At 45.1% G+C, this 17,953-nt stretch overlaps 1 protein-coding gene across 5 annotated transcripts; it reads left to right on the top strand.

Annotated features, from left to right (window-relative positions):
* The first annotated feature begins 342 nt into the window (after positions 1-342).
* PTHLH (parathyroid hormone like hormone) lies at positions 343-13,172 on the top strand. Of its 5 annotated transcripts, none has more exons than XM_032107378.1 (4): positions 343-629; positions 3,176-3,298; positions 8,785-9,207; positions 12,680-13,172. In XM_032107378.1, exons 2-4 carry the CDS (start codon positions 3,198-3,200, stop codon positions 12,687-12,689), a joined length of 534 nt encoding a protein of 177 aa, XP_031963269.1. In that variant the 5' UTR covers positions 343-629; positions 3,176-3,197; the 3' UTR covers positions 12,690-13,172. The 5 variants fall into 5 exon arrangements, with proteins under 5 accessions (XP_031963269.1, XP_031963275.1, XP_031963271.1 ...); XM_032107384.1 differs by lacking the exon at positions 343-629 and adding an exon at positions 655-1,388; XM_032107380.1 differs by lacking the exon at positions 343-629 and adding an exon at positions 1,946-2,032.
* Positions 13,173-17,953: the final 4,781 nt, after the last annotated feature.

Genomic DNA, 17,953 nt, shown 5'->3' with positions numbered 1-17,953 from the left:
ATTTGTGTACGTGGCAGGTGACAAAGCGCTGCGCCGGTCCTTGCAGATGAGAGCCCTCGGGGGGGCGGGGGACAGGGGGGGCATGGGAGCACGGGGTGATAGTGAGTCTCCTAAACGCCTTCGGCACTGCTCAGTTCCTGCCGTATTAGCACAGCCATAGTTGGGTTGTTTTATTTTTTTTCTTCCCTCTCTTTTTTTTTTTTTTTTTTCTCCCAAGCCCACTGAGGCAGAGAAGAGGCAAACTCAGCCATAGGAAGGTGGTTAGTGATGTCACAAGTTTGGTCTTTTCAATAAAAGCAATGGAGAAGGGTCTCCCCCACTATATATATTAGGGGAAGCTTCTGTTCTTCATAATAAAAAGAGCAGCAAGGGAGAAAACCACCTGCTTTTAACACCCTTTATTTCGCCCTAATCTGTTACAGGCAGAATCAAAGCTCTGTAGGCTGGATTTTTGAAAGTATTGCCTTTTTAAAAAATTCATTTAACTTCTTCTTCTTCTTCTTTTTTTTTTTTTTTTCCTTTTCTTCTTAAGCATAGAACAAAGTTTTGGAAGCGATTGCTGAGAAGAGCAACCACTGTTGGCCAGGGTGATCTCTGAGAAGCACAGACAGCTGTAACTCAAGGAAAAGGTGAAGTAATAAATTGTGAAGGAACCTCAGGATTCTGAGTTTATAGAAGCTATTTATTTTTCCTGAGTCTGTAAGGGATGGTGTGTGTTGGTTTTTCGTGTATTTTTTTTAAAAAAATTAATTTCTGGAGGAGAGGAAATTCTAAAAATATTTGATGGACGTTTCACTTTTAACATGAGCAATGCACCTATGAGTGTGTGGGGGCTATTTTCAGGGGATCTCACAATTATTTTTAATTAGTCGAAAGGGCAGTGTAAATCAAAGACGCCTATTAGCTATACATTTTAATTTATAGCCTACCAGGTCTTCAGGGAATTTATTTAGAGCATAAACGGTTTAATGTTTTCAGCATGATTTCTATTTCAGCTCTTATGTTGTCGGTTTTATTTGCCTGTGTGGTGTGGAATCTGGCTGAGGAGCTGGGCTTTTAAGTTGTGGCAGCAAGCGTCGTTTAACTTAAAATAACCTGCACCTAGAAAAACGCTTTGCTTTGCACCCAAACCTTCTCCAGACAGCCTCCTTTAATTCGGGGGCAGGATGAGAAGGAGCAACCAGCCGGCACGCCTCAGTGTTTTGTTGCGGCTTGTGAGGGTGTTGGGAAAGCATTCCCTGTAAATCAGGCTGTCAGCGGCACAACCAGCGCCCCCAGTGCCCCGGGGGCAGCGAGGTGCCCGCCGCGGTCTCTGGCGGGGTTCGGGGGAGCCCCGCGGAGGGGCGAGGGCTCCCGGGATGCTGCCGGGACGGAGCCATCCTCCCTAGGTGTGCGCTGGCACGGCCCGGCCTGCGCCGTCGAACATGAGGAGATCGGAGTGCAGGGCATTCCCTCTGGGAGAGCCGCCGGGGGTGGGGGCAAGGGGGGCAAGGGCTCCCCGGCTGTGTCCCTGTGTCCCCTTGCAGCAGCCGGGGCAGCTCCTTGCGCGAACAGCCTGACAGACGGGCGGGCTGGGTTACCGTCGGGTTTTACAGAAGTGTTATCCCGGCGTGGAAAAGTTCGGTGCCTCCGTCGCGGGGTGCGGGGCTGCCGGCCCTCGGTGCCCGGCGGGCTGCGGGGGTGACCGGCGGTGACCGGGGGTGATCGGGGGTGACCGGCCGCCTCCGGCTGCTCCGGCCACCGCTGTCCCCGCAGCCCCGCGGCGCTGTCCGCCTCGCACGGGAGCGCAACCTGACGCCGCGGTTTGCAGCGCCCTGGCCAGGCTGAAGGAGGGCGAAGTGGAAGGCGAAAAAGGGAGAGGAGGAGAAAACTTTCCACTAGTTTACTTTTTTGGCCAGGAGCGCCAGCGTTCATAGACCGCGAGTCCTCCCCCCAGCCCTCCCCCTTAGCTCCCCCCCTCCCTTCACTAGCGTACAATTAGCATCATTAGGATCCGACCCTCCGGCTAATAGGGGAACGGCGACCAACAACGGTAGGTGCGTGCAAGGAAAGGCGGCAGCAGTCCCGGGCAGGGCTTTGGGGCTTGAGCTAAAAGGTGCCCCCACCGATGGGAGGAATTCCCGCGGCAGGGGAGGCGCGGACCCGGGGGTAAACACAAAAAGGGAGAGCTGGAAGGTGAGCGAGAGAGGAGTCCGGCTGCAGAAGATGCGGAGAGCTTGGCCGGAATCCTTGGGGTCCGCTGAGTGCATGTGCTGCGGGGTGTTTCCCTTTCTTCGCTCCTTTTTGATTGCGGGCCCGGGAAGCGCCGATTCCCAGTCTCCGTTTTGGCTGTGGGTATCCCGCCCGGGCTCTCGCTCTCTCCGCACATGTTCCTAGGGCGCCATCTCTTTGCAAAACCCTCCGTCCTCCCGCAGGTCTCCCAAAGGCTGCTCCGGAGCGCGTGAACATCGCAGGCTGCAGACCAGTCCAACCTGCCGAGCCAAGCATGCTTCCCAGCCCCTGAGCCTCCCGGGGTTACCGCTCCTCCCAGACCTCTCGGGCTCCCCAGACAGGCAGCGACCTTTGCTTGTCTCTCCTTGTCACTGCTTCTCTCTCTCCTTGTCAATGTTGGGGACCAAAACTTTCCGGCAGCTGGAGAAGTGAACCTGACCCTTTTTTTTGCGGAGGTATACTGAAAGACAGATGTGGAGATGCGTCCCCCCTCCCGCCTCAGTCTGTGTGTGTGTTTGTGTGTCCGCGCGTGTGTTTACAGAGAAGTGAGCAGCTGAGCTGACTTTTGGGAATCTTTCCGTATCTGCAGAGAGGCTTCTGCTGTAACATAAAGCCCTGAGACAGTGGCTTAGCGGACTGGAACTGAACAGGGCTCAGGGAACTCCCTGGACCCCGCTCTAACCCCGTTCAAATGAGAGCTGGATGCTTTTTGAACTAATATCGAGAGAGAACTTGCCTGCGGGCAGCGAGAGACAGAGAGAGGGAGGGAGGGAAAGAGGGAGGGAGGGAGAGGCAGACAGCAAGGAAGGGAGAGAGACAGAGCGAAGTTTGGAAGGAGTGAGCCGAGAGCTCAGAAAGTTTGTTTTTCCTTCAGAGCCTCGGAGCTGCTAGAGCCGCAGCGGGGACTCCTTGAGAACGGCGCTGGCGCATCTGTCCCTCGGGACTGACCTCCCTTTCCTTGCAGGTTTTAAGCCCCGGAGGATACAATGTTCGCTAAACTCTTCCAGCAGTGGAGTTTCGCAGTGTTCCTGCTGAGTTATTCCGTGCCTTCCTACGGGAGATCAGTAGAAGGGATCAGCCGCCGACTGTGAGTTTCTCTTTTTCTTTTTTTCTTTCCCTTTATTGTCCCTCGCTGCGGCGGCGGGGCGGGTGGGGAGGGAGGCAGCCCGGGACGCTCCGGCTCTGCGCGGGGCCGCTCCGGGTTACCTGCCCCAGGTGCTCACCGGCGGTGCCTGAGAGCCGGGAAGAGGCATTTGGGACAGGGAAAGGGCGCTTTGCAGCTGTCTGACCTTAAAAAGTTTTGGGGGAGGAGATGAGAAACATGAGGGGCTTCTCTTCCGACGCAGCTGGGTGATTGTTGTGCTGCTGCCCGGGACCCCCGTAGGGAGCATCCTGGTTTGTCCGAATGCTGTGTGTTACATTAAATAGCATACACTTCCTCGGCTCTGGCGTGGAGCCAATATTGATAAGGGTAGGGGAAACATGCAGAAGCGAGGGCCATCATGACACTGAAGTACTGAACAATTTCTTTGGATTTCTACCACTTCAAGGAAAAAAAATCCAAAGGGAGTCCAGTATATTACTTAGAGGCAGAGGCATATTTTTTGATAAATGATAGTGTAACTTAAGACAGTCTGTTCAGGAAATGACCTTTTTGCTCCTTCCAAAATAATCAGCCTGGTTTATACTAATACCCGTACGCAAAGTGCAGGAGAAGCCTCTGAGCTGATGCAGGAGCAGCTGCCTCACACATCTAACTTGTTGGCTTTCTCTGGACTTGCATCAGATTTTCTAAGGAAGAAACACCTCAGTCATACTGGGGAGGGCTGTATTGTTATTCAGTTCCAAAGGAAGTTGGAGAAAAAGTGCTGGAAAATCCGATCACGACTTACAGGGAAACATGACACAGCAAACAATTTCAGATGGGTTTCCTTGTAAATGTTTTATTACATGCATAAGGACAAGATCTCCAAATAGCACTTCCTCTGCCATTTAAGCAACACACAGAATAATAACAGTAACAATAATAAGAATAAGAATAAGAATAATAAGAAGAAGAATAAAAAACCCCAAACACCCAAAAGAAAAAAAACCATACCCCAGGTAAAGTGACTTCAGACACACCTGAAGTTTGGCACCAGGCAGAGAGCTATTACAAATCTCCTACAGCAAATTGTGTAGAACATGTTATTGCTGATAATGTTACAGTGTATTCTTCTCAGTCCATTAACGTTTAACTGTTTTGTACTCCTGCAAGCTGTTCTTGGGCTATTTCTTTCTTTTGGGACCATTTTATACAGAGGAATCAAACTTCAGTTTCAAAAATAAATTAAAAAAGAAAATAATTGTAGTGCAGTTAAATGCTGTTATTTTCTTGGCTAGGAAACTCTGAACTGGATCTAAGCCAAATTTGGTTGTTAAAAAAAAAAATTAGATTTGCAAAGAAATACTCTTTCTCTTTTTGAAGCCAGTGTAGTTCTAACACTTGTTTTTAAAGGTCAGGATTAGAGGTCTTCCCAACATCCCCATTCTGCCCCGACAGGGGGGAAGAAGAGTGTGAGCTACCCAGTGAAAGCTCATTTCTCAGCTCCCTCTTTGCTCTGGCATGTAAAACACACACAAGAAAGCAGTCAGCTGTCAGTTAGTGGCATTTTCGTAGTTTTGTTTGTGGGCACAGCACAAACACAGACACCACACTCAAACATGTGTCGTGTTTTAATATCACCACAAACCATTCCTAGAGTTAATGGTTAATAACTCACTTAGGCTTCGAGTTGATTTTTTTTTTTTTTCCAGTCAAAAGCTTAAACCAGTAATGGATGAAACTACTGAAGCACATTATCATAGACATGCAAAAGTAATCAAAATTGCATAGGCCTGGTTCTACAGACTTTGCTGAAGCAAATCTCCCATGGAAAGCAATAGCAAATTGTCCCAAGAAAAGATTTCCAGACATGTTATTTTTTATAGGAGTGCTTTAGCTGCTAAAGAACTTCTGAGAAACTCAGTAATGCCTCAAAATGAAGTTACATATTTTTATCATCATCTCCAGACATCAGAGCATCATGTCCCTAGATCTGTTCAAAATATTTTTCCTAACCCTGTGATAGGTTGAGCAGATTTCCCTCCCTTTGGAGTCAGTGGCAAGGGCACTCAGACTTGCAAAATCCAGAGAGCTGACTGAATCCTCCTCAGTTATTTTGCTGAATTTAGGATCAGACCCAACATGAACAGTCAAGGATAATAACAGCTAAATAGGAGCAGCTCTCTGAGATAGAAAGTGGTAGCTTGAAGAATGTTGCCTTTTAGAAACGCTAGATATCTCAAGAAAAAAAAAAAAAGGAAGAATGTGCCTGAAAAGAGCAGCTTATCTGGAAGTATGTGAAGTCAGGATAGTCGCAAGTCAGGGATTTCTGGTGCTTTCCCCATGATGAGACACCCAGTCTCATGTGTACACAGTGTACTTGGATCCAGTAATTAGTTTGCATACTCTGGTCAAGTACAAACCATCAACATCCCACTCTCACAGTGCCCACCACAGGTAAGCTTAGCATTTACTGCTCTTGGTTTGAGTACAGACTCCTTTCCCTTGATGAGAGGTGCATTTTATAGAAGGGTGGAAGGGACCTCTAGTGGGTCATCTTAACCCTAACAGCCTAGTACTTTTTTGCATATCATAGCCAATATGTGAATGCAATCATTCCAGCCTCCATTGCCTTCCTACTCTGAGTGTGTGGGTGAGATGTTGTTGATATCTCCATTATGAAGCACTTCTTACATCAGTCTTCTTGGGCAAGTCTTTCTCCATGATTTACAAACATAGGAGTTGTTTGAATAACTGAAGCAGAAGGAGGCAGAAGGTCAAAGAGATATGTATCTACCACATCTTTGTTTCAAGGAGATTTTTGATCTAGAGCATACAAAGGAAGCTAGTAGGCAAAATATAATCCTTAAGTCTGGCTGAGTAATAAAAGTCATGTGAAATGTAACACTACGTAATGTTATACAATCTGGAATAGCAGAATGTTATTTGGAGCCAGACTTGATGCTAAATATCATACAGACATTTAAAGAGAAACCCACCCTCTTTGGCACACCAAGCCCTCACACGTCAATGCCTGCATTATTTTGGAAATGCATACTCACTCAAGATGTAGATCTTGTAATGCTCTCTGACTGCCTTGTGTGTACTGGAACGAAATGTTTAGGTTTCAGCTCTGTAAAATGGAATAGGTTTTCAGTCAAGAGGACTTTAATAATAGGCTTTGGAGAGTCAAGATTTTGTCACAGTGGGGAAATTGACCAAATACACATTAGAGGATTAAGGCTGCTTTAGGTTGTCTGTTGCAGAAGGAATTCTCTTTGGTAGCTCACAGGAGGCAGTAGGAAAGCTTTGCTCATCACATGAGATACTGGTTTAGACTCCCTAAAGCACGGAGATTTCATACACTTTCTATGAACTAGAAGAGTGAAAGCAGAACTGAATTTCCCATGAAAATTCCTGAGAAAATAGACTACTGAAGCTCAGAATGTAACCTGAGTCACACTGGACAGCCTGACAGGCAGCACAGAGGCAGTCACCCAGAGCAGCCCAGGGTGTTGGTTTTATAGGCCTATTTGTCAATCAGACTGACCCTAATGAGAAGGGTGTTGGAGATGGCTCTTGGTCCAAAAAATTCTTCTGGGGGAGATCATGAGCTTGTGTTAATGGTCACAGCTGCGCTGAAGAGAAAGACACGATATGGGATCAGCTTAGGATTATCACATTGCATTTTTGCTTAGGCACATTTAGTAGAGGGGCATAAAATATTTGCCCTAAAGACTGAAGTCATGCAAAACTGATTTTGGGACATTTAAAACACAGACAATATTTGATTACATGTGTTCTCACAAACCTCAGTATATGTAGAGCTGATTTTGAGCAAGATTTTGAAAGTCATCTTCCAGTCTCATTGTGAAACGAGGGAAAGCTGCTGTTTGAATTTTGCACTGAGTAATAGACATGTAGTATCACTTAAATCCATCACTTGAACCCAATACTCAAAAAGTACAGCCCTACAAAGACAAAAAGTGAAGGGGATGCTCTTAAGCCAATTCTACTTGAAGTTGCCAATTTCCAATAGCTCCAATAGTTGATCAAGTCATAAATCTAAAGGGTTTGGCTGAAGGGACCGAGAAACTGCAGAACACTCCCAAACATTTTGCATTTTGAAACCTGGTAACATAGCAGGGGAATGAGGGATGGGATGGAAGGAAGGAATATTCACTCACAGTGATGTGTCTTCTTCCAGTTCACCCACATGCAGAAACCACTTCTTACCCAGCTAATTGACCAAATGATTATCGGACAGGCAAGGCAGTGAATGGAATTTCTTTGGCCAGTAAGAATCCAGTCACATGCCATACCCTGATGCAAGAGGAGAGATTCCATAGCCAAACTCTGCCTGCTGGAGTAGAGCAATTGGAAGGATAAACTGTATTAGTGCATTCATGGGAACATAGCTAAAATCCCAGCCTGCGCTCTGTCTGTGCTTCACAGCACAGCTGTGCATCTACTCCACTTCAAGGAAAAGGCATGTATTTTCTCACAGTTATTTATGATCCAGGTGCCATTTGTATCTTCTTTCCTCAGACGTTTAATACATTCCTTGCCAATACAACATCTCTGAAAGACAGATAGCTACTCATCTCCCAGTTCCTCGAAAACAAGACAGAGCTCAGTGTACCAAAAGGTCAGGATGAACCCTGGAAAAACCACTCCAACAAACCAGGATGCTCTTGAAGAAGATCCAGTGAAGAGGGTTAGCACAAAACTCAAACAGCACAGCAGACAAGAAATTTGGCCCCAAAAGTTCACACTTAAAGCAATACTAGGAAAGCATCTAAAACCGTAATTACACACAAGTGACCAAGCAGTAAATCCACAGGAGTGGCTGAGGCTCATCTCTGCTGATGCTCAGGCTGCCTCCATGGGTAGCTCATTATGAACTGAAGTGCCTGTGTTTTAGGCACCCAAATTCAAAATTTTTTCCCTTATGCTCCTGCAATTGCACTTATTTAAATGTAGGAATAAAAGGCACTTTTATGTGCTTGTTTATGTTTTTGAAGTACATGACTGATATCACTAGAAAGTCACTAGAATGATGCTGTATAAACACTGCTTCCAGCTCCAGCAGAAGTACTGGGTTTTCCTCTCTTGCTGCATTATCTGACCCTTGAGTTTTCCTATCTCTGACAACTGCCTTCCTGCTCTTACTGCCTCAAGTGTGATATATTAAGAGTCTTAATGCTTTCCTAGAGCAGAGCAGTGACTAATCCAGCTCCAGGTCCAGTGGTGTGTGATCAGTCAGCTGAGAATTATCACCTGCTTAGGTCTTTCCCTTCTCTGCTGGGAGCAGCTACTCTGAGGAAGAAGCAGGACTTGCTCCAGCAGTCTGACTTCACTGGATATCTCCAAGACTGGTACACAGTCACTGTGGCCACCGCAACCAGAGAAGAGAGGAGCTCTGTCAAGCACTGGGCAATAACCAAATCCTAAACATTTTTTCTCTCTCCTCTCTTCTTTTCCTTTAGCAAACGGGCTGTATCAGAGCACCAGCTATTGCATGACAAGGGCAAGTCAATCCAAGACTTACGAAGAAGAATATTCCTTCAAAATTTGATCGAAGGTGTCAACACTGCAGAGATCCGTGCAACGTCAGAGGTGTCACCTAACCCTAAACCTGCTACCAACACGAAGAACTACCCTGTCCGGTTTGGCAGTGAAGATGAGGGCAGATACTTAACTCAGGAGACAAACAAATCACAGACCTACAAGGAGCAGCCCCTGAAGGTGTCAGGGAAGAAAAAGAAAGCAAAGCCTGGAAAACGTAAGGAACAAGAGAAGAAAAAGAGGCGAACCCGCTCAGCTTGGCTAAATTCCGGCATGTATGGAGACATCGTGACCGAGAGCCCACTCCTGGACATCTCTGTTACTACACATAATCACACTTTAAGGTAATTCTGCTATGTTCTTTTGGGGAGCATGCCACGTAGTTACTGAAATTGTTATCCCTCGGTGTGAGAGGCCAAGGCCTCACCCAAACTGGGAGTAAAAGCAGATCTTTGTACTCATGACTGGACCGTGGCTTTTCAAGCACAGTCTCAAGGTGCTCTCTGCAGGTAAGCGCCCCTTCCACTTTGCACTGGGGACAAAGCCTTTCTTTCCTAAGAGACACAATTCACGTAAACAACTTATGGCCAAAATCTGCTTCCTGAAGCTGAGTAGTAAGTGAAGGTATTTCTGCAAAAAGGAAACACATCACAGCCACTAAAATTTCCTTCCCTGCTTTAACCATAGTGTATCTCACATCACATCTTGGTCCCATGCTTGGGCCTCAGCAGATTGAAAGCTTTGACTTTTATTTAAGGCTTTGCATCTATAAAATGGCGAAGTTTTCTTTCCTTCCTCTCAACACCTCCCCTTTTTGGCAACTTTCCTACCCTTACTTTACAGTTTTTCATTTTACTGTTTAACCTTAGGGGAGAACACGGAAAAATTCTCTCTCAGTAATATCTGCAAACAAGGCAGACCAACCTTTCACCGTAAAACTTTCCCTGCCATTAGAACTTTTAATACAGCTCCATCCTTTTGCCAGCTCATGAAACAATTATGTTGCTGCTTAAAAATGTTTAGCATTGGCCTTGGAGAGGGATATGCCTCCCTCATGCATGACAGTGAAGGGTTTTTAGGGCAGTAGCCTGGAGACATCAGCTTAGGAGTCCCAAGTGACTCATCCCCTTGCAGTCAGCTTTCATGGAAATCTGAACACTTGCAGACAAAGCCAAGGACTCCACTTCTCAGTTCTCCTTGAATGTTTGCATTTTACCAGCAAAACCCGCACCCTTTTCTCTCCTCCTCCCCTTTATCTTGGCAGAACAGACATAGGACAAGTGCCACTTGCTCACAGTAAATCCCTTGGAAAGAGACACCAGCTGTGGGATTTACTAAAATGCAGCCTGAGGTTAGGCTCTACAGGCCACAGTTTGCAATGTGCTCCATCGCCTCAGCTTGTGCTGGCATCTACAGGAGTTACCAACACCTGGGGCTGGGCACTCAGACCATAAACCAGGGTGTCCCAGACCATAAACCAGTTCATCCCAGACCAAAACCATCTGGAATGGCTGTAGTAGGTAGGAGGGAAGTAAGAGACACTGGTTTGTCTTAGCACCTTAGCAAAGGCAGCCTTCAGGATTCTGCTCAGGAGGTGCCTATGTTTCAACAGATGTCAAGGGACTGCATTGGCCAGTAAGTAACACCTGTCTTGAGCACAAAGAAATCTAGAATGTGAGGAAAAAACATCCTAGGGCATTTCAACTGTTATTTCTTTTTCTTGCTATGCTGTCTTTGGTGTCTATCTAATGGGATATATAAAAGAGCTGCAGGTACAACCCTGCTGATTTTCGCAGTTCAGCCTTTCTGTTTGAAGTGTGGCTGGATGGCTGAAGGCTCTCAGCTTTACTGAGGAGTCCGACATCCAAGTGCAGCATTTCTCACAGATTCCTAAAGAGAACTTGTATTTTAGATCCTCAACTGGAGATGATTTAACAAAGACAATCCATTAAAAAAGGAAAATGGAATTCCTCCTTCACAAGTACAGAGAACATGTTTGTTTAGCCCTAACAAACTTCTAGTACATGAGTTTTTAGTTATCCCAGTTGGCTGGCAAAAGATGTAAACTTTAAGCATGATTTTCACTGTATCCCTGTGCTTCTTTTCTGCTCAACATGCCAGATTAAAATCTTCATGCCAATTCTCTCTGATCAATTGTGAAAACAAAATTTTCGGTTTAGGTCAGAAAAAAATAGGCAAAAATAATGTCAGCTTTAGATGTTTTGACTTGCTACAAGGAGTATCTCATGAAACGAGACAAACTTTCAAAACCTGGGACCAAATCACTGAACACAGCTTGCGAATTATCATTAGTACAGAGCCCATTGTCCAGATGTGGCTTAGCTTAAACTTTAGAACAAAGCCTAAAATCCAGACCAAATTGAAAATATTAGAAACAGGCCTGAGTAGTGCAGACACACACACATGCACAGCCATGCTGTATGAATTATGTGCCTGTTGGAATATATCCTGAAATGGACCCTAATATTGTTGTTAATTATTAAGGAGCTTCATGCTAGCATTTCCATTCCAGGCACTTTAAAAGTTATTTCTCATGGACATTCCAGCTATATTCCCACTTTAATTAAGTTGCTCTTACCTAATTTCCTAAAAGACCTTTCAAATGAGTAAACTCGCTAATGAATGGAGCCTCCCTTTCAATGTGCACGTTAAGAAAACCCTCTTAAACTCGCCAGGACCTGAGTTTTGTTGTGCCTCACACCCACACACTTTTGCCATGTGGAATACTACCCCCAGCTCTGGTGATCAGTCCAGCAGCAGAGAGAATCCCACTCCATCCTATAGCTCCACATTCCACCCTTAGGTGATTCCCAAGGAACTGCTAAATAAATGTGCTGTTCACCGGGACAGAAGGGGAAAAAGCCCAACCCTTCAGCATTTCCTGCAGCACCTCTGAGCAACTTCATATTGCAGGATAAGGAATACACTGACAGGTGGGAGCAGGCTCTGCTTTGTTCTCATGGGGAGAGAACTCCCTTAGAAACCTCCCAGATCTCAGGACTGGGTGCAGCTGATTGCTTCAGCCTGGGCTGAATGCAGCAGGAGCTGGAGGATAACAGGACAGGATGGTTGCTTTCTTTCAGGACCAAGCTCTCTGGCTCCCAAAGGGAAAGTTTCAGGATTCGAGCCTTTTCACTCAGTCAAACACTCAGGGAGATGCTACCAAGGGTCTGCTCACTCCAAGACCTGAGCAGCCTTTAGGCACAGATGCCACAGAAATATATAGCCCCTTGTCTAAGGGGTGGTCTATCAGCTGGAAAAAGAGACCAAATAAGCCCTGTGGCACTGTTTTAACCAGAACATGGCATCACACCCCAGCAGCGAACACACCATCACCATTGCATTAACAAGGGCTTCCTTTTCCATGCCTTCAAAACTAATTCAGCTTTTCTCCAACTGTGTTTTTCTCTTTGGTAGCACTCGACATTTTTATCATAGCATGATGCAATTCTTCTGCCTGTAGCACTCAGGAATTTTCTTGCATAAGGCTCTAAATAAAACTAAAGTCCCTTTCCATTCCTCTGAGAGTAGAGTACAGTGCAATGGATGGCCTCAGTGTGTGACAAACTGATGGTCATCACACTGCTGGAGGAGTTGCATTGAGAAAAACGTAACAGAGGTCTTGAATAGATATCTAAAACTGTGACATGGTCAAACAGCCCCTGTTATTGCAAATGGTTACTAGCAAGGCACACCTGTTACAGTCTGTGGCACACTTGCTATTGATTTTATGTTCACACATTTGAAGCAAAAATTAATTAATTTTTCTGTTCTGTCGTTTCGTTTTCTTTGCAGGAGGCGCTGACATTTTCAGCAAGAGATTTTTGGAAGACATATTGCAGTATTCTGTAATAGTGAACATATGGGAAGTATTAAAATATTTATTACCTGTAAATATTGTAAATGCTCAGAATAAAACCTTTTTCCCCCATTGCTCTCTGAAACTGCACATTTTGTTATTGTGAATTTTCCTTTTTTTTTTTTTTTGGCTAAGGCTAAGACAATTATTATTGTCACATTTACCATAATTTATTTTGTTGACTGGTGTATTTATTTTGTGAACGTATCTTGGTGCTGCTGACTTTCTATATTTTTTGTAACATAATGCACTTTAGATATACATATTGAGTACATTGGTAACTGACATAAAATGTTCCTGGTTTGTGGTTGATTTCAGTGAATGCCTACATACAATTGTTCAAACTGATTTTCCTTTGTGCATGTATAATAGCAGTATTTTAAAATTTGTAAAGAATGTCTAATAAAATATAATCTAATTAAATCATGACTCAGAAGGAAAAATGTGTTCTTTAGGAATTTCAAGAGCAGAAACACTATTTTTTTTATTTACTACATTTGAAAAGCGTTTTAAATTTTATGTGTTTACATTGGTCTAAACTCCCACATTTTCACATTAGCTTTTACTTAAAAATCACTCAGAACATATTTTGTTCCAGTGCTGTATTTCAAGTCACTCAGTTGCTGAACAACCGAGGGGTAAAAAAAGTCACCGAGCTCAGACCCCACTGCAGGGGAAGCAGATGCCCAACCTCCCCAGGCCCCACTCCTGCAGGGGCTGAACCACTGCACTCTCCAAATTGGAGTGTGAAAAGCAGCCCCAGGGGATGCACCACGTCCTCCGCTCTTGGAAGGTGCTCGCAGGTCACACCCACAGCCCTGCTCAAGCCCAGACAGATAGTCGGTGTCCTGGGCTCCTGACACCTCTGCTCCGAGATGCAAATGGCCACAACACGAGTAGAGCCTCATTTCTTCATGCTTTTGTGTGTGGGGGGGCAAAGCCTGTTTCCTGGGGGAATATACAAAGGGAAGAAAAACTGCAAACTGCACCGGGGGACACATCACGAGGTGCTCTTGCATTGCTGGAATAACTTTTCCCCTCTCCTAGCATAAAGATGCTTCACACGTCTCTGTTTCCAAAACCATCTGCATTAATCCTGCTTCTGCCTCATCTGTAGATGAGACCAGCTAAGAGAGAGACCCCCTTCAAAACTTCATGCCCAGTGGCTGAAGAAAATATGAGAAAAAAATTATGATCTATCACTTTTTCTTTCTTCTTATCCCATTCACGTGCAAATCACAGCAGCTGCTGTGGGGGTAACCAGAATAAAGGGGATTGTTTCACAGAGATATCTGAACTTCGCAAAATCCAACTGAATTTCCTCTGCCCCACTCCTTTAACACCAGCAACATCAGAAAAATGCAAGCATGGAAAAATAAATTACAAATCCTGGGAATTTTAAGATAGTTCTTGTAATTGTTGCTCTGTTCTGTAGTTGCCAAACTTTTCTTTTTTATTCTTCTTTCCTTTTTTTTAAGTGCCATCTTTTTCCATTGCCAAAGTACAGCCATCACGTAATATAAACCAGATGTATTTCTGCTCCCTACCCAATCTAGCAGAAAACTACCTCCAAGAAAGTACTAAAAACAGGAAAACTTGAGAAAAAATTACCCATCCTTCCCAACCTACTTCTCTGAAGTGTGAAATTCAACGCTTCATTATGTCCAGTTAATTGCAACAGCCACAAAGCACGTGCATGCTGTTTCCTTTTCAGATGAAAAATATTATACATGATGAAGCATAGCACTAAGGAAAAAAGGCATGGTTTCTGCACATTTTCGACTTGGCCTCCTTGCACATCCTGCCTATTTATAGTATCCAGCTAATGCTCGGATTTATACAACTGAAGTTAACTGCAATATATTCAGAAGACAATTTTGTATCTCAGGATTACCAACATATCCCAGCTGGAACTCAAACTGAAAGCTCTGGTGGGCAGAGGCAATTTATCTTCATCAGAAAGGATGAGCCTTGGCAGACAGGGGCCCAAAGAGCATAAACCAAACCAAACACCCAAATGCTTAACCTTGGCTCCACAGAACTGGCCTCCTTAAGAGGAAAACTGATTTTGAAGTGTCTCTGGTCTCCCCTGTATCCTTCACTGTCTGTTAAGGACTTGTAATTTTTTTCCTAGTTTTCTATAGGTAAAATCTGCAATTGTAGAGAGTTTAAGCAAAAGTCCTGTTTTTCTGAAAGACCTTTGCACAGGCCTTACAAAAGCTCTCTGTGGATCCTGTGCTTCACAGACTCTGGTTTGAAAGTTGCTGCTGCAGACTCCACAAGCTGAATGCAAGCTTTTTTGAGCTCTCAGCTTTGCAGGAAAATAAATCCTGAAGATCTTTATATCTGAGATAAACTGGAGCAGCTTTACCTTTCTTGTGGTGGTGGGTAAAATCTCCCAGAGAGTTCGGTTTCCCAGACAGTTCAACCCTAAAGGTTTAACTAGTCTCAAAGACCCCTGCAGGGGTCAGGACTTAGGAATCAGGACTTATCCTGGTATTTTCTGATGTCCATGACACCAAATGTTGGAGGAGAAAAGAAATGGTGCTTGAACTTCAATATTTCACGTTTCACTGAAATATGACCTCTAGGAAGGCCGCACTTTTGCATTCATGTCCTTTTAGCTCTGTTTCTCTTGGTCTCCCTATTCCCAGCTAATCCCAGACCTCACCTCACCCACAGCATCTTCCTTCACCAGTCTCTTGTTTCAGCAAGTCCTTTCTCCACATCCTGCCTCACAGCCACTGATCTTGTGTTTCTCCAAGCCCTTCATCCCAGCTTTGCTGCTGGTGGGTGGTGCTCTCCCCTCAGCATCCCCACCAGCTTCCTCCTGCTCTCTGCCCACCTCCTGGCAGGAAAAGCAGCCAGAACAGAGTGGGACAGCTTCCTCCTCACTTTGCTTTACACCACCCTATCCCAGTGCCTTTTCCCAAGCTCCTGGATAAGCAGGAGCTGTGAGGAAAGTCATCCTTTGCCTTCATCATCTCCGAGCATGAGCCTGCTCAGACGGCAGGGTCTGCACTCCTGGAGGGTGGTGAGATGTGCACAGAAAGTCCACTCATGCACAGGAGCTGAACCATAATGAAGGCTTTTCCTGATAAAGGAGATTTCTTTAAATAACTGTGATTTTTCAGAGGGTTAAAACACGCCCAGATGTTCTTCAAGATGATAAAAGAGCATTAACAATGCAGAGGATGCACTTCCAAATCTCCATTTTTTCCTCTGTGAGCCATAGAGGTGCTAGGGCTTCTCAGAAGAAATTCCAGAAGATTTTTACTATGGGCAATACAATTGGTTTTCCTTGGTTTACATTTAAAAATGCTATGACTACTTTGGCTGAAATCTTCTGAAAGGCAGCTCACAAAGTTTCAGCTTGAGAGGTCAAACACAAGTCAGAATCAAAGAAATGAGGCCAGAGTGTCACACCAGGAGACACTGGCCACCCTCAGAAGTGTCCTGAACAGCAGTCCTGCCTCCCAGATCCAATCAGCACAGTCAGAAACGTTGCTCCTGCCCAAGACCTCCGAGGGGAACACAGATTTGGCACCCCACTGCTGTTCTGGTTTTACAGCAGTCACCGTGTTTACTACAGGACTTAAAAGTGGTTAAGAGACATCAAATGATGACAGCTCTTCCCAGCAGCTCCCCTGTGCTGGACCTCCATCACAGACCTTTCCAGGCTCCGTGCACTTGGCACGGGGAGCTCACCCAACAGTAGAGCTCCACTCACAGTTTGTTTCGTGGTCCTTTGTAAATACAGACATTCATCTGGCCTTCAAGACACACAAAAAACAACCAGCACAGTTTATGCCTCTCCTCTGGAATGGCTCTGTGCTCTCAAGGAAGGCATTTCAGGCACAGGAACTGCTTGGCTTGGTTTGAAGCATTCCCCACCCCAACCTGTGGACGGCACTATCCCAACACAATGCAGCCACAGTGCAGCTATCATGCGTGTTCACTTACGAGTAAGTGTCCTTGATCTGCTGAGCCACCACAGAGAACTTGGCTTTCTTGCAGTAATTCAGAAAGGAGGGGAATGCTGGCTGGATTTAGTTACAGCCTTTGAGAGTTTGAAACATTTTGTTGTTCGGTCATAATTTACTGCAGAGAAAAAGGGCTATGATAGTTTCTGTGGAGTCTGAGGGGCTTTATTTATTTACAAAATAGATCCTACCAGAGGAAGCACAAGCTACCTTTTAGGCACCACAACATGATACCTGCCAAAATAAAATGGGAACCATCAGCATGAGGAGTTCGGTCATGTGAGCAACAAAATCATTAAAAAGTACATTTTGTCCTCTACTGAAACCACCACTGGTTTCTGCTAATAGATTCAAGAACAAAGCAGGGAAAGAGGCACATGCATTCATCCCCAATTTTAATGGGGAGAGCACTAGGTCTCCTTGGTAAAGTCATTGCATTGCTTTATCCCAGTTATTATTCAAAATGGAGTCAGATTTGCCCACTTTTCTGCAGGTTTGTGAGCTGTGTGGAAAGCTTGGGGCAGAAATGTAAAGAAATGTTGATGTGCAGCCTGCCTTCCTTCCCCTCACTGGATTGGTTGGTTGGGTGGTTGGTTGGTTGATTTTGGTGGTGGTAGTTTTGGTTGGGTTTGGTTTGGTTTGGCTTTTTTCCCATGGTTGCTTATCCCAGTTTTTTAACCAGGCTATGAATACAGTCATCAGGTAATAAGTGATAGGTTTCATATTCACCCAGATAAAGGTGACCATGCTCAAAGACATTTTCTCATGGCCCATCCATCCCCCAGGATGCCCCTCTGGACACTGACTTCAGTGGAAGCTATGCATACAACTTCCCACACAGTTCTCTGAATATATACCCCCTCGAGTCCACTTTTTTAGTTGGTTTCCTGGACCGTTCTCCTCACAAATAATTTTTTCCTGCAGTTAATGTTAACTAATTTGCTGTGGAAAATGTCTATGATCTAACCCTCTCCATGCCTTTCTTTCCAGATGTGTGAGTGATCCAACAGAGTGGTTTGCACTGCATATGCCATGCACCATCCTTTTCCAACAGCTGGATTCTGCTCTCTGACAGGGCAGGTGAGCATCCTCTGCACATTCATGGGTTCACTGCTATGCTAAAGTACAGGCTTGGACTTCAGAGAGCATGTTTAAGGCCACTCTGCATATTGTGGACTAAGCTCCCTTAAGAAAAACTTCTGAAAATTTGAAGGGACTTTTTTTCTC

The sequence above is a fragment of the Corvus moneduloides genome, chromosome 4, assembly GCF_009650955.1.
Source record: "Corvus moneduloides isolate bCorMon1 chromosome 4, bCorMon1.pri, whole genome shotgun sequence".
NCBI lineage: Eukaryota > Metazoa > Chordata > Aves > Passeriformes > Corvidae > Corvus > Corvus moneduloides.
This window is presented reverse-complemented; position numbering and strand designations above follow the sequence as displayed.

Excerpts from the sequence above, each read along its gene's own strand:
- PTHLH (XM_032107378.1), top strand. The coding sequence starts at position 3,198 with ATGTTCGCTAAACTCTTCCAGCAGTGGAGTTTCGCAGTGTTCCTGCTG. Across the intron at positions 3,299-8,784 it reads GAAGGGATCAGCCGCCGACT|CAAACGGGCTGTATCAGAGC; the intron begins GTGAGTTTCTCT and ends CTTTTCCTTTAG.